The 15867-nt window shown below is 43.4% G+C and overlaps 4 protein-coding genes across 5 annotated transcripts; 1 reads left to right on the top strand and 3 right to left on the bottom strand.

Moving 5' to 3' along the window:
- Positions 1–473: 473 nt before the first annotated feature.
- Positions 474–3191, bottom strand: eif3g (eukaryotic translation initiation factor 3, subunit G). Its single transcript, XM_056577880.1, has 10 exons — positions 3089–3191; positions 2958–3004; positions 2418–2506; positions 2112–2171; positions 1903–2007; positions 1559–1754; positions 1266–1379; positions 873–1009; positions 664–770; positions 474–576 (listed from the first exon to the last, which is right to left on the bottom strand). The coding sequence occupies exons 1-10, from the start codon at positions 3109–3111 to the stop codon at positions 561–563; spliced, it is 894 nt and encodes a 297-aa protein (XP_056433855.1). The 5' UTR covers positions 3112–3191; the 3' UTR covers positions 474–560.
- A 359-nt stretch (positions 3192–3550) lies between these two features.
- On the bottom strand, positions 3551–5670 carry p2ry11 (purinergic receptor P2Y11). 2 transcript variants are annotated; one of them, XM_056577860.1, is made up of 2 exons: positions 5290–5670; positions 3551–4718 (listed from the first exon to the last, which is right to left on the bottom strand). In XM_056577860.1, exons 1-2 carry the CDS (start codon positions 5326–5328, stop codon positions 3762–3764), a joined length of 996 nt encoding a protein of 331 aa, XP_056433835.1. In that variant the 5' UTR covers positions 5329–5670; the 3' UTR covers positions 3551–3761. The 2 variants fall into 2 exon arrangements, with proteins under 2 accessions (XP_056433835.1, XP_056433841.1); XM_056577866.1 differs by having other exon boundaries at positions 5298–5670.
- An 89-nt stretch (positions 5671–5759) lies between these two features.
- ppan (peter pan homolog) lies at positions 5760–9955 on the bottom strand. The gene is made up of 11 exons (XM_056577849.1): positions 9748–9955; positions 9329–9499; positions 8979–9080; positions 8817–8867; positions 8159–8329; positions 7867–7943; positions 7573–7680; positions 7148–7350; positions 6818–6947; positions 6575–6729; positions 5760–6477 (listed from the first exon to the last, which is right to left on the bottom strand). Exons 1-11 carry the CDS (start codon positions 9760–9762, stop codon positions 6017–6019), a joined length of 1644 nt encoding a protein of 547 aa, XP_056433824.1. The 5' UTR covers positions 9763–9955; the 3' UTR covers positions 5760–6016.
- A 354-nt stretch (positions 9956–10309) lies between these two features.
- Positions 10310–15633, top strand: angptl6 (angiopoietin-like 6). The gene is made up of 7 exons (XM_056577838.1): positions 10310–10579; positions 11373–11876; positions 12007–12144; positions 12247–12457; positions 13601–13794; positions 14135–14405; positions 14604–15633. The coding sequence occupies exons 2-7, from the start codon at positions 11403–11405 to the stop codon at positions 14786–14788; spliced, it is 1473 nt and encodes a 490-aa protein (XP_056433813.1). The 5' UTR covers positions 10310–10579; positions 11373–11402; the 3' UTR covers positions 14789–15633.
- The last annotated feature ends 234 nt before the right edge of the window (positions 15634–15867 follow it).

Below are 15867 nucleotides of genomic sequence, written 5' to 3'. Positions count from 1 at the left end.
CATTGCCGATAAATCTAGGGATAGCCCCGATATTGGAGACATGATACCGGTGCGGCATCACATATCTCCACCAAAAGGGAGTAATCTGAAACATCTACAAGTTAGGTGGCCCATGTCAAGTGTTGACACCTGTCCTCTGCTCAATTAAACTGAGTTCACAGGTTTACTCCACTCCATGCTGCCAGACCAGCAAAGGGTAAACCAAGATATTCTAACTAATTGGTTTAAGCTCTACAGTCCAGCGACTTAAGGAGTGAAAATACCTTTATAAAACATTTGATATGGACTTGTATGCATAGGCATCTCAAATATTATTATTCAAAATGATAGTGGAGCCCTTACTGTGACAGCACAGGGACAAAATGGCACTAACTTAAGCCCTTTTCCAAAACGAGTCAGGCTCAAGAGAAATTATTCCATTTACCTTTTCACAACTATTATAACTAGCCTTGGACATAAATTGAAAGACAAGGTGACATTTAAGATTTTATTTTTATCAGCCATATTTTAATACATGGATAATATCTGGCATTTTCCTGGAATTATTCAGATAGTTTTCTTCAGTTGTTGGATGGCCTGCAAAGAAAAACAGTTATTTAAGTTGCAATCACAAACTAGTCATAAACACTGCATTATTACTGATTGATCACCAGCATCACTTACTTTGCCCATTCAACGTTGAGAATAAGATGATCGTATCCAAATCCGGACACTCCTGCGATGGCCCTGGCTGCATCCTCACGGCGATGGAAACTGATGAAAGCAAAGCCCTACGAACAGAAGAACGACAGATGTATCACACACGCATGATTTATAGATTCCATTTTTAGACTACATAACCTAAATATAAAAGGGTCGGAATAAGTGTGCACCTTGGACTGCCCAGTGTTCTTGTCCTTGGCCAGGTAGATCCTGGAGATGGAGCCGAAGGGCCTGAAGAGCTCTTGCAGGTCAGTCTCCCGGGTGTCCTCAGACAGATTGGTGACACGGATGGTGGCATTGTCATCGGCTGTTCAGGACAATAAACAAGAACACATTTTAGCAACCGGAGTCATTTTATATTAGACATGAACAACATTATTGATCTATGTAAATACATTATTTGCATTAATTGGATAATAGTTGTGTTCCATTTAAATGGGACCACAATTAATTATTATTATTTTTTAATGGTTTTAACACAATTAGCAAGAAGACTACTGTCAAACTCGTAAAATAATGAATAAAGTAGAAAAAAAAGTGGTTGGAACGATAAGCCAGAGTACTTCCTCGGCGGTTGGGCTGCATGGACTCTCCCCTCCGCGTGCTTCCGTCCCTCAGGCTGGGGGGCACATATTTGCCAGTCTTGCTCTGAGCTGGCTGGGCAGGCTCTGGTTCAGCTGATGGGGGGAGAAAAACCATAACACGAAATGACCAAGAAGGCTTAAACAATATATGCGAGAACAGCAAAGGCTGGTGGCAGGTGATGCTAAAGAAGATGCGATGCAAATCTTGGAAATATAGTCCGCCTGTGAAGGCCTGTGTGTTGCCTAAAGTGAAAACACTAGGATGACTGTACCAGAGCCAGCAGGCTTAGCACTGTCACCAGTCGAGAGCCCGAGCTGGTCGGCCAATTCTTTCTGCATTGGCCCCAGGGTGTCCTTGTAGGGACAACGGGTCGTCCAATGGTCGCCTTTGCAGATACGACATGACACTATCTTCTGCCCCTTCAACTTGTTCATGGGATCCTCATCCTGGTCTGTGGCATTCAAGTCCTAGAATATGGGAGAGAGCAGTTGTTTATAGACTGGCAGGTGTAATCAAAATAAAGACAAACCACCAAATTGGAGGCACTTACAATGCTTGGGTTTAGGGTTCATATGAACAAATATAAGACGGCATAGAAACCAAACGGATGGTTACCTCCTTGCTGGATAGGAAGGTCATGAAGACATCGTCGCTGACCGTGGTGGTAGCAACATTAGGGCCAAGTGCATCATATTCAGAGGTTCCAAATTTCTTCCAGTTCTGGAATGAATTGAAAAAAGAATGTGTAATTAGGCCATTTAAAATAAGACATGCCTTGCGTTGTCTGCAATATACAACCAAATCATGATATTCGAATATCATACTTTTCTTCTGGCAACAGCTTTAGAGGCTTTCCTTGTCTCGATCTTGAAGGTCCGAATAATCTAGAACACATTTAGGAAATAAAGCACATTTACTAAAGGATTAAGTTAATATTATGTTAAACCTGTCAAAATAACATAGCACAACATTGTGAATTCTGTTTAAACAAAATTAAGTGATCAATTGTATTATTTGACTTCTTTATACAGTTATATTTCATCTATTACACAACATTTAGTAACCATTTGTCACCTCAAATTTGGAGGAAAAGAAATGCACCCAATCATAGATTTCACTCAAAAAATTACCTTTGACTTCTTCCCATCTTCATCTATTTTGTATTCTGTAATAGTCTTAATATTTCCTTTGATAATTTCTTTGATGGGTGGCAGTGTCCCTGTGAAAACATGACAACATTGAGTTAATTGACATGATCAAAAGACAAAGCACAAATACAAACATGTTTTACGTGTTAACTATATACATGCTCAATTCTAAACCATGGCTGCAATGGTCATTATTGGCCATGGTTATTTTCAACTTCCTTGACCACAATGGACAGAATATGGAAGCTAACGAACGGATATGCATAGTCAATGCTAAGTGTAGAGCTAAGCACTTCAGGACAGCAGCATATGGTACAAACACTTATTCAAAGACATTTGTCACGTCATGTTTGGTTTGACATGAGTACTATAGGGAGTTGCTCGAGCATAATCCAAAAATTGCAACATTTATTAAATTAACTCCGTGCTACCACGTGGAAATAAGCGTTCCAAACTAAAAAAAAAAAACTAAACGCGCTCCGGTAGCTAGCTAGGGTTAGCCATCTAGCTAGTGTTCTTTACCCTCATCTCCTTCCTCCTCGACCTGGTCGGCCCAGCTGGGCTTGGAACTGTAAATGAGGAGAAGGACGGATTGTGTTTAGCAACATTGAATATGGAAGTGATAATAGCCCACATTAAAGGTAAATACTTACTCGTCGAATTCTATCGACGGCATCCTGAGGGTTAGCAAATCCTCCCAAAATGCAAAGACCGGAGCAACGTGATCGTTGCCGCGAGATTGGTCGCTTCCGGGTTAACCTGCTGTGCGCACAATAAAACTACGGATTTAAGATTTCGCCCATGAAAGATGCAAGTGACAATTAGTAAAATATCATTAGAAAAATAACGAAATTAAGTAAAATATTAAAATAGGAGATTAAAAAACTGTAGATCATTTACGGAGATATAGGCAGTTATGTGACACGAGGAAAACACATCAATTCTAGATTAATTAATATTCATACTCTATGATTTAATACACAATATAATGTCCATTATACATATTTTCTAGTTTGACGGTTTAACTACAATGTTCACAATTTCATGTTCTTTCATATTTGTGGTTCAGTACTTTTGGAGAGAGTGATAAAGAAAGAAGAATTTCTCAACAACATTTTATTATGTAACATATACCGTTCAGTGATAAAAAGGGTTTTAACAACACAATTTTTACATTCGACATTCACATAGTAAGAAATTAAATGTACACACACCCAGATCAACAGACACACAAACACACACACACACACACACACACACACACACACACACACACACACACACACACACACACACACACTGCAGTCAGAAAGTTCATTCGATAGTTCACTCATCTTGGTTCTTCCCACAGAACACGACTCTAATGCTATCGAACACAGCCATGTACAGTAGAGGATGCAGGCACATGTTCAGAGCAGCCAGCACTTTTGACACTTGGTACGCATCATACACCCAGCAGTAAATCACACCAGGATAGAATATCTTCAGATAGAGATTGTAGCTCTGAAAGACATGGTAGGGCACAAAGGATAACGCGTACAGCACAACGACAGATATCACCATCAGGGCTATCTTCTGTTTATCCAGTCGAGATATGTTTGTGTTTTTCCAGACCACCCAAATAACCACACAGTACGACGCGAAAGTCACCAAGAATGGAACAAAGCAACCGAGCACGCCAAGCCACACAACGTAATAGAAGTGAGAGCGCCGATCCCCATGGTCGCTACTGCAGTGGGCGACGCACTCAGTGTTGTTCGATCCCCCGGCAGGACACGTAGAGGCAAATTTTAACACCGGGGAGGAAAAGGATGCAACCACAAGCCAGATGATCGCACTCGCAACCTTGACGCGTGACGGAGTGACTTGACTCCGGGTGAAAAAGGGGTAGGCGAGAGCAACACAGCGGTTCACACTGATGCCCATGATGAAGAAGATGCTCACGTACAGGTTGCAGGCAAACATGAATCTTTCTATTTTACACATCACATTTCCGAAGTTCCAGTGTTTGTCCAGCCTGTAGTAGTCTATGAGGAGAGGCAGGGTGAGGACATAGAGCAGGTCACTGACGGCCAGGTTGCAGGAGAGGACAACACCTGTGTGCCAGTTTTTTCTCTCTCTGGACAGTAAAAGCCAAATAGCAAACAAGTTGCCGGCCAATGCCACGCACAATTCAATGGCGTACACGGAGGGCAGCAGATCCAGTTGAAATTCCACACAAGGGATCCTGCTGTTAGGCCTATAAGTCGCGTTGGCCAGTGGCGCTCCAGGTACAGACATAATCTGTAAACAAAAATCATATTAATATGTTGAATTCGATTTTCTGACCCTCAAGTCTAGACAAGCATTGCGTTGTTGTATAATGGGTCAAGTTACAAGACACATTACATATAGCCCATAAGTGCTCAAACCACAAAGATAAAACAGAACAACAGGGGGAGGAAGGAACACACAACATGCATTATGTCCATATATGGCCGTAATTTAAGACGATATTCTGATTAATCAGCATTGGTATAGTAAACATAAACATGCCCAGGGGCTTCACCTGCTAGGATAGGTCTTATCCAGATAGGTCCCTGGTATATCAGAGGGTAATGTAGTCAAAACCGCACATTCATGAGCTATATTTAGTTTTTACTATTCTTACTTGATCATTTGTGTACACAGTGTAATCCCTACTCTTATTTTAGAGACAAACCTGACAATAACCTAACTTTGTTCGAGCTCAATCTCAACGCAACCTATCAAATATTTATCCTCAGATATTACTGTGCATTTCGTATTCTATACGCCTAGATCCACATCCAAATCAGAAGCATAAATATTAGAATTAAACAAAAAAAAAACTTACTAGTTGACCTCGGCGCTGGTCAGGAGACTCTTGATACATGTAAAACTTGTAAATCTATAAGAATGTGCACTATTTCAGAACAATCCAGAGACACATTCGTGTGGCAAGCCACCAACCACCTCTATGGCAATTTAAAACCTGCGCAGTGCAAGCCACACACCAACTTCCCTTCTATACTGAAGATTTGAGTTTGCGGAAGTAAAACAGTCTAAGAAAACCAAAATAACTGGCAAGAAACATTTTAGCTCCAAACAACCAGGCCTCTGGCGACGATATCAGATTGGGGGGGGGGTTGGCTGATAAACTGATAGCAGCATTCCAACCCCTCTCCTGGAAGCCGAAAGGGAATAGGGAAGAGTGCAATCACAGGACCCCTTGAGAAATGGAGGCAGAAGCCAAGAAAACTATCCTGATGTGGAAGGACCTGGAAGGCTGATATAGAGAAAGTTTTAATAATTTAAAGTCAATTGTATTGTGGGCAATAACAAGTTTATTTGTGCAAACATTGTGAAAAACTCAGGAATTATGATACATATATGCTCAATGTACATTTCTTTATTTATACCATAGAGTATAAAACATGACAATCTCTGCTTTTGCTGAATTTCAGCAATCAGTATAATTCAAATGGATGTAACTTCCAAAGGCATGGTCTTGTTTGTGTCCATACTGCCACCTGGTGCTCCATTTGTACCAAAGAATCACAATCTCAGGTCCTACAAGTATATCATTTTCTGCCTTTCCGTTGCTTCGCTCCAGCTCCTGCACCCTTCTTGAAGCCCGATTTGCCACCGTCACCCTTGGATTTAAAACCAGCTTTGTTTTTCTGTCCAAATTTGCCACCAGTGGCGCCTCCCTTACCGCGAAACTTGTTCCCTCCATCCCCCGATTTTTTGGCCCCAAACGACTTGCCGACAAACCCACTTTTCTGTCCAAAAGGCCGGGGGCTACCCTCAAATTTCTTCCCTCCCTTTTGGTGGTGACCGCCATCTTTGAAGTGCCTTGGAGGGCCATGGTCCTTGGGCGATCTTGAATCCCGGTCTCTGAAATGCTTGCCGGGAGCATTTCCCCCGGGGGATCTGCCGTGTCCACCCTCCCGCGGCGATTTACCATGGAACTTATTCCCCCTTGCGAAGCTCCCCGTGTGCTCTCTGGGTGCACGCCTCTTCTTGGGGGGTGGGAACATGCCTGTGAGAAACAAATTGAATGCATGTTAAACATAAACATGTCACTACTTCCGGATAATCAGGATTGAGTTCCAATCATCCATGGAGGTAATATTCACCTTCTTCTGGCTCCTGACCCACGGCCTGTCTGTAGTACTCGGCCTCATCATCAGACTCCACCACAGGGACTTTATCACCCTGAACGCCCGGGTCCTCCACTTCACTGTCTTCCTCCTCTTCCCGCTTCCTTTTAATGCCTTCCAGGCTTTTGTTTCTGACAGAAAAACACGAAAGTTAAACCAAAATAATATGCAGGAAAAATCAGGAGGGGGATAAAATAACAACGCATCGGGATCTCATACTTGTGCTGTTCCCGTTTCGCCAGTTTCTCGGCAACATTTTGCGCCTGTTTTTTGCGGCGTGCGTCCTTCTCCTTCAGCTGGGCCTCCTTCCTGTTCAGGATCTCCTGAAGCTCTTCCTCCGTCTTAAATACTGTAAGCGATGGAGAGCGCAAAGGCCACATTAAACACAGTTCACAGCACCGCAACCAACATAAGCTTGTTCCCGTGTTCCAGATGCATCAGTAAGCGTTTACTTGAGACAAAATCATAGACATTCATCCTCATGTTCTCATCATGCACATCTGAAACGACGACGGGACTGGGAAACGGAGGGGGGTGCGGTGCACTCACTGGCAGCGTGATAGAGAACGTCGCCGTCCCCCATGCCTTCTTGGATCTTCATGAGCTTCAGGGTCATGCGAGGGCCGATCTCCGTCAAGCGTACGGCGCTCTGCTGTGACGCCATGTTCCCGCGGCCGGCGCAGGCCTGCGGTAGCTCCGTGATGTTGTGGTCGCCGTCGAGCTCGGCCTCGCTCTCTGAAAGGTTGGCCCCCCTAAAAAGTTCAATACAGCGGTGCAGCGTTAGATCGAGCCCGGATAAACTTCATCAAAAAGGAGCCGTTGGGCGTCTTGCTCTACGATGCCGATACCTGCACAAAGATAATGTTGATCGACTACAAGACAATCCGCCCCCAGTTTAAAGATCAATTACCAAAAGAACTTGCCATTCACAAATATTATTTTCAATAACAATTGTACCTTCACAATAATCTTACTTCATCAGAAGCTCACTGATGTCCTCAAACTTGTTCATGTTGGGGAACCTCTCCTGCATCAGCTTCTTCACTCCTCGGCTCATGCCCACGGGCACAACCTTCAGGCTGCTGCAGAGCAGGAGCAAGCACACGAGTTTAAAGGGTAGGTAGCCTGATAGGTGACAAGTGCCCTGGCAACACTATCAGCTCCTCAGTGCGTTTACTTTGGACAAGCATCACTTAACAGTCAAGTCATAAATCATCATCATTCGAGCCAAAATTTACATTTCTTATGTTAAAATGGCAAATACTTACTAATGACGGAGCTCAACCTCTTGGGACACTGGATCGTAATTCAGCAAAACACACCTCTTTATACTATTGAGGTTTACCTAGGAAAAAAACAACAACTACATTTAGCTCTGCTCCCAGTACTATTTGAGACACTTACAAGGAGTCGAGTCAGTTGGGGTCAGTAAGCGTTTACTTTAGATACATCTTCACAGATAACTCAGAAGACTACACTTTCATCATACACAAATGCCCAACTCTATATTGTTACGCGCAAATGTACCATCATCACTCCAGCTTTGTAAACAGGACATACCTTGTGCACATTGATGGAGGGGAACATGTTTTGGAACATGGTGGCCATGAGCTTGACATGCATGCCTTCCACGCCAAAGTTATTTAGGATGAGCAGGGGGTGGTGTGTAAACTGCTGCTCGTGCATTCTGTGTCTCTTCAGAGACGAGATCACGTCTTTTACAAGAGCATACTGGGGGGAAAAAAGAAGAACAATTCAAATTGGAGAGCAGGGATAAATGATAGGGATGAGTATATCAGCACATTTACCTTGAAATACACCACTCAGTCAAAACACAAATACTGATTTGTTTCAAGCCCCTCTGCCGAGTTGTGCGTGAGCTGAACTATACTGATGTGCGTACATGGTGCCGATGTGTAATTGGATGGGACGGTGTTAATGTGTGCAATGTGTCAACACTTAGTCTAGTAGGGGTCTGTTGCATTCCAACAGAAAGTCTCAATGTTAAAACTATAACATAATAAATAGCATGCGAGCGCAGTAGGTGCCACCTATGATATACACGTTTCTAAATATAATTCATAGCATTTGGGGCGCCAAACATAATTTCTAATTCATGGTGGATTGCGCACGGTCACTGTGCCAGTGCTGGATGCATGTTGGGGAAATGTCATCATCCTATCATAGTCAAATGTTTGATATTTAGCAGTCCACAAACCTTTATAACTTTAAAGTGAAGCATAGGACCTCTAGGGACTCGAGCAAGCCTCTGGAGAAAGAAAGAAAGAAAAGTTTTAACATTTGATACACGGCCTGATCTTGGTTAACATCTGCATAACAGTTGCCACATATGAAGTCAGAAGTCCCCTATTAAACTCACCATGCTAAGAGTGTGGGGTGTCTTGCTGAAAATCATGAAATGGGTCACTCCCAATGGTCCAGCTATGGAGACAAAGTCTTTTAGCACGTTCTTTTTCTTGACCTAGGAGTAAAAGTCAGATAAATAAAGCATGAATACAACACAGGCAACGTGCATACCCAAATGAAACTAAACCGAAAATTCTTCAGGTGCGTCAACACAAAGTACTCCATTCGGGCCAAGAACATAGCCCGGGCCAATGAACCACGGTTGTATTAACAACTTAAAACGTAACCCATTTCCCATAATACATAGACATGATAAAATTGTAATGGTTCGCTAGCCATCGATGGTCCTATAACATCTCATACCTTCATGGCCTCTGCAGTGAAGGGTTGCATGATTCGCCGCATGTCGAGCACGAGCTGGCTGACATTTTTGCCGATCAGGCCACGATGAAACACGAACGAATGGGGAACAGTCGCAAAGGACTCTTCTTGCAAATGGTTGGCCTGTAGCCGGTTTTTTTTCTGGTTTTTGGACTGAAAACACAAGATTCAGATGTTAAAACAAAGTCGGCTGACTGCGACACGTGCTTGCAGTTACTCAGAAAACCGTCACTCAAGCACTGAACACAAGCCCATAACATATTGTTGGGTGAATCTGACCGGTTATGATATAATTATTGCCTTTTTACTTATAAGAATCGCGTTGATATCGTGGAGAAACTACTCGAGTTAAATAGAGCTAGCTCTGATGTATCTTTGCTAAACTATGCATGTTTTCTTACCTTTGATTTCGACATTGTTGGATGAGATGTATCTCCAGACGCTAGATGAAAAACCGAACGCTACTATAATATATACTGTATTGCTATACTAAATAGCAATCATTTTAAGACTATTTTACTTGATTTGATGCCACCACAAATTCCCGTGAAGAACAGCTCCGCCACATGGTCTTTACCCAGCGTGTCACTGCTTTCTTCTTCTTCCTTTTTTTTAACTCTAGTTTTTGAACAACGTTTAGGAGTGCATATAGCACCACCGTGCGGTCTGGAGTGGGTACCGGGTTAACCATGTACACACTGTCTACAAAAGAGCTACATAAAACAACAGTGAGCAAAATAAATAATACCCAATCTACATATATATACACATTCTGTGTCAATCTTTAATTTATGTCTGTGATTGTGTGTGTGAGTTTCTGTGTGTGTGTGTGTGATTGTTTGTGTGTCAGCATGCATGGTGTGTGTCTGTGGGGGAGGTGGGGGGAGAAAACAGAGAGGAAAAAAGAGAAGGATGGGGGTTTGAAGGTTAATGGTAGTGGGAGTAGACTGCACTGAGGGTCAAACCAACACACTTTAAGGGTTTTCCTCATCAGTCCAGTTTGCAATTAGGGCTGTCCTCTCCTAAAACTCCCTGTGGTAAAGATTCTAGTGAGGGCCGGGGTGACCATTCTGGTGTAGCAGTTTAGTCCCATCGATTTCTTTGTGCTTCGTCATATTTAGCATATTTTGATTCTGTCATTTCAAAATGGATTAGTTAATTCACTGCATAATTGAGACTAGGATTTCACAGTTTCGAAGCCAAAGGGGACACAAGGCAGACGTTTTCAGCAAGGTAATTTGGCTTTGTCTATTTCATAAAAGATTCCTGAACATTTTAAATGGATTTTATTGTTCGGCTAATAGAATGGATGTATAGGCTATATGTAAACAATTTGATTTGTCTATCAAATTGTACAGAGCAAACATGTGGTTTGTACACGTATTATTATGTACAAACAAATTATTATTATGCCTATACATTTGTACATGCATAGACATAATCATCTCGCTTTCTTTCTCTCTCTCTTAGTCTTTTGTCTTTTAAAATCTTTTTGTGTCCCACATTTCTTAGCATTTTCTAGGAGCTTAACTGGGATCTAGCCCTCATGAGTCAGTTTGCTTTATATCACAGAATCACTTTTTCCTTCAGAAAACCTTGAATATTTACTCAAAAATGGACAGGACTGGTTATTTTTGTGTATCAAATAATCCAGGCATTTCTATAGAAAATAAAGTAAATATTTGTGTTTTAATATTAAGAGTTTATGGTATTGACTATGGTCGGTTTAGGGTGGAATTCGGAGCTGACCGTAGAAAGCTTTTGTTGACCATAGAACAGAGTATTTACACTGACTGGCTGGTGTTGACTGTTGTCACCAGTGTTTAACTGCAAATAAATACCATCCCGAAGGATAGACACATGTCTGGCTCTTTCCCCCTTCTAATGGCACATCTGGTGTACAGTCAAGACACAGATAGCAATGCACGGCCCTAAGAAAGTCTATAAAGTGTTGCAGAAGCCTTCTGTTTTCATTCACAGTTGACGTGCCTTCAATACAAAAAGCTTCTCTCTTCTCTACCTCCAGGAGGGGGGCCATACAAACCCCAACGCATACATGGAGAAGACATTAACGTTGAGTCTGGTGATGCTTTTCCTCACGCTTCATCTGGGTTTACCGGAAGTCCTTGGACGGACGGAGGACCCTCACGCCGACGTCAACGTGAAGAAACGACCTCCGCACGCCTCGGAAGCCAAAAGTGGCCGCTGCTCGTACACCTTCATCGTCCCGCAGCAGAAGCTGAAGGGAGCGCTCTGCGTGAGCACCGCCCATGAGACCAACCGCTCCGAGGTGGCTTCCCTGCGGGTGGAGCTGGCCCGGCAGCAGGAGCACCTCGAGACGCTCAGGGCCCAGCTGGAGCGGGAAGGGAGCCAGGCCATGGAGGTCAGGGCCCTGAGAACGGAGAGCAACAGTTTGAACACCCGGATCACCCAGCTCTATGCTCAGCTGCTGCATGAAGTCATCGACAAGAAGGACCAGGTGTTGGAGCAGAAACGGGTTGAGAGCCTTCTGCTGAATGCTACTACACAGGTACACATGTACAGTACATACGTATATATGGTATGATTGTTGGCAGTCAAGCATCGGAAACATGACTCCTCTCTATGTGTAATCCAGCTGCTTCTGTTGTTGGTGGGTTGTGGCTGGCGGCGCAACCAAGGCGCTGCAGGTTTCTAGTAATTTCAGAGAGCTGGAGAAGAAGTATGGAGCCCTGACCTCGATGATTACCTCTCAGAATCAGTTCATTGCCCGTCTCGAGAAGCAGTGCCAGTGCAGGAACACCACACTGGCCTCACCGGTAAGGAGACGTTTCTTACCGTTTTCAAAAGCCTGTTTCATAACAGGCTTTACATTTATTTTGAATTACAGAAAGTATTTGGTGAAATGGATTTTTGTGTAGGTGACTCCTGAACCAGAAAGACTCCGGTCCCAAGAACACCACAATATCAGCTCCGAGGCCAGTGCAACGTCCAACGATGTTCAAAGAGATCAGAGTGGCCCTCCTTCGCAGGAAGACAAGCTGATTGGGAAAGCCACTGTCCCCACAATTACCACAGCCAGCACTCCCACAGATCATCCCTTCATCAGTTTCCCAGTCACCAAGACCCCAGGTAAACCATTGTGAAATACATGTCTCTCTCACTACGAATCCATTGAAAGTTCAAATGCAACCCATGATAGCCAAAGGCCTGTGAAGATTACTAATGATCAATTTCTTCCCATTGCTATGCACTTGCATTTAACCCAAATTGCAGTATAACTTGTTGAACTAGGAGCATGTAAACAAGTCATCCTTCATGTTGTAGCAGGGTAGATAAGGAGGTAATGGAGTCAGTGACCCATGGCTGGCTGTGTTATCTCCCTGGGAATGCCTAAACACAGTGTATGAAAAGAATGCTTCTCCTCATTAGACAATCAGTGTCTTATCAGTTGTATAGGCACCCTCATGTATACACAGTACACACACACACACACACACACACACACACACACACACACACACACACACACACACACACACACACACACACACACACACACACACACACACACACACACACACACACACACACACACACACAAGACAAACAAACGACAGCCTTTGAGGGTTCGGAATTTGGGAAATGACAGAGTAGAGGGCTTTAGACAGGCCTCTCCCAAATAGAGGGTCATTCAAACTAGTGGTTCCATGGGGCTAGGCGCCCCATGGACCCAGTCTCAATCGATAATATGTCCAGGAAGTCCTTCAGCCAGTTAAGTTTGTTTGTTATACTAGTCCGGTCCAAGTATTGTCTTCTTTGCAGAAAAATAAAAAGGCATGCAACAGTACAGTCGTTTTTTGTAACATGTTTTGTTAATTGTAAGCCCTATAACCTTCAATTGGATAACTTCATATCTCCCACAGTTGGACAAGATGTTGAATGCTTTACTGTAATATTGAGTCCCATTGATCCGCAGTGTGAGGGGAACCAATGTGTCATTCCCATTGTAACTTGGTGGGGTTAGTGCTGTCCAGGAGGATTAAGATTGATTATATATCGCTGAGACAGTTCCTTTCCCAGTAGCAGCATCCATCAGCTTGCCATCAAGGACATGTTTAGACACTGTCTGATTCCTTTGGAGGGGGAATTTGGCTCCAATAAGCACAGCTTTCCAGAGCACATGCTTTGCATTTGTCAACTGGAAACCCCAAATATGCGGGTCCTGGCATTCCTCGATAGAGGTCAAACCACCCTTTGTGTTCATACCTGTAGGGCCATGGCGGGACTGCCAGCACGCCATGGATTCAGGCGAGACCATCAGCGGCATCTACCTGCTTCGCCCACAGGGCGCCAACCGACTCCTGCAGGCATGGTGTGACCAGACGAGCGCTCAGGGCGGCTGGACCGTCATCCAGCGGAGACAGGATGGATCGGTGAACTTCTTCAGGACCTGGGAGCAGTACAAGGTAAGTCTCTCAGCTCGGATTTAAGCTGCCTGCGGCCGGTGCTTTGATTCACTGAGCTGTTCTGTCGCAGCAAAATTTGATACCAATTATTTTCCGATATGGATATCATGTCTATATTGTGTTATATATATATATGGTGATATTATAACAATATGCTGCATAAATGCACGGACATTGTAACACCCATTTGTCATTCTGCATGCATTTTTGCATTTCTATTCTAATAACACTATAGATGGCTTTGAATGCAAGGTAAAGCAAGCCAAAGTCTGCATGAACAAAAGAAAATGGCCGCCCTGACCATCCCTCAGACCTAACTGTTGTTCGGGCACGTCGGCAGCAAGGTTTCGGTAACCTCGATGGAGAGTACTGGCTGGGGCTGGAGCACCTGTACTGGCTGACCAAGCAGACTCACTACAAGCTCCGGGTAGCCCTGGAAGACTGGCAAGGCCGGCAGGTCTATGCAGAGTACGACAGCTTCTATATAGAGCCGGAGAGCGACTGGTACCGCTTACGTCTAGGAGAATACCAGGGGAACGCTGGAGACTCTCTCTCCTGGCACAACAACAAGGCCTTCACCACCCTGGATCGAGACAAGGACGGCTTCTCAGGTCTAGTGACCGGCTTCACTCATTGATATTATTTGTTTGTTTGTATATTATAAGGATCCGTTTTGACTGACGCCTTGACCACCAGGGTCCAAGACAGTGTTACATATAACAGTAATAGCCTCACAATAATAGAGAATATATATAAAAAATATAAAATAGAGGCAGTGTTAAATAGCCTTCTTGTGTCTTCCTCCTCAGGTAACTGTGCTCACTTCCAGAAAGGTGGATGGTGGTACCATATGTGTGCCCACTCCAATTTGAACGGCGTGTGGTATAGAGGCGGGCACTATCGCAGCCGCTACCAGGACGGGGTCTACTGGGCAGAGTTCCATGGAGGCTCCTATTCTCTCAAGCGAGTGGCCATGATGATCAAACCTGCGTGACGGAAAGGACCGTCCTATTTGGAATCAGATGTGTTTAAACGTGGTTGTTATTTTTTCTATTTCATTTGTGCTTTGTTTTTGTTTTTTAAGCTACGTTCTGAACACTTTTCAATAAGGGTACAAATTACAATAATTAATTACTTAACATTAGTTAATGTAGTAATAATCATGAGCTAACAATTGACTTACAGTTAATTAAACAGTTAACAAATGTACTATTAACGGCGTTAACGCAAACCAATTTTAACGGCGGAAGAAAAGCCCATACACCTATCTGTTGGATGATGGTAGAATCTGGAACACATCACATCTTTCTGTACTACCAGAAATGAACACTATGGACAATGACACTGAACAAACCGAGCCTCAACGAGTGACAAATGTGGACAGTAGACCTGAGAGGTTTAGGCAACCGCCTACCTGGGCTAAAGACTGTGTCATGTACTAAAGAACCTGCATAAATATGCCTTTTGTTGGTTGTTAAAGAAAATAATGCATGCATGAAAATGTTTGGTATGCATACTGTTAAATGCTATTGTAATGGTTGATTGGTTGTCATTTTATTATTTGAAAATGTTATAGGCGTGGTGTAACTTGAATTCAATTACAAAAGTAATTTTAAGTTTTGTTATGAAGGAATTCGCCTTTATTGGAAGGGGGAGATGTTGTGTTCACTACTGCATTGAGTTACTCATACAGTTATGTCCGTTGAATTGTACAGCCTCTAGGTGGCGTAGTAATGCAGATGGATAGAGGCGAGAGGAGGATAAGAAGAATGTATGTTGATACAAGAACGGAGATAAAGAGTTGGCTGGAAAGTAACGCGATCTTGTTGGTTATTACTGCACACCCAACATAACACCCCTCCCTTCTCACATCCAGTTGGGAACATGTTTGGTCTCATTTCGCTTGTTTCTTATATTTAATTTAATTAATTAAGGCCGCCCCCAACACATTTGCCGCCCTAGGCGCCCGCCTTGGTCGCATATGCCGAGCGCCGACCCTGGAAACATACGATAAGAGTTGTGCACCCGAAGCCGCATCCCTTAAGAGAAAAATGTTAGTGTTAATTTCATAGA

The sequence above is a fragment of the Gadus chalcogrammus genome, chromosome 2 (assembly GCF_026213295.1).
Source record: "Gadus chalcogrammus isolate NIFS_2021 chromosome 2, NIFS_Gcha_1.0, whole genome shotgun sequence".
Lineage (NCBI taxonomy): Eukaryota > Metazoa > Chordata > Actinopteri > Gadiformes > Gadidae > Gadus > Gadus chalcogrammus.
The sequence above is the reverse complement of the archived record's forward strand: the minus strand, read 5'-3'. Positions and strand labels throughout refer to the sequence as shown.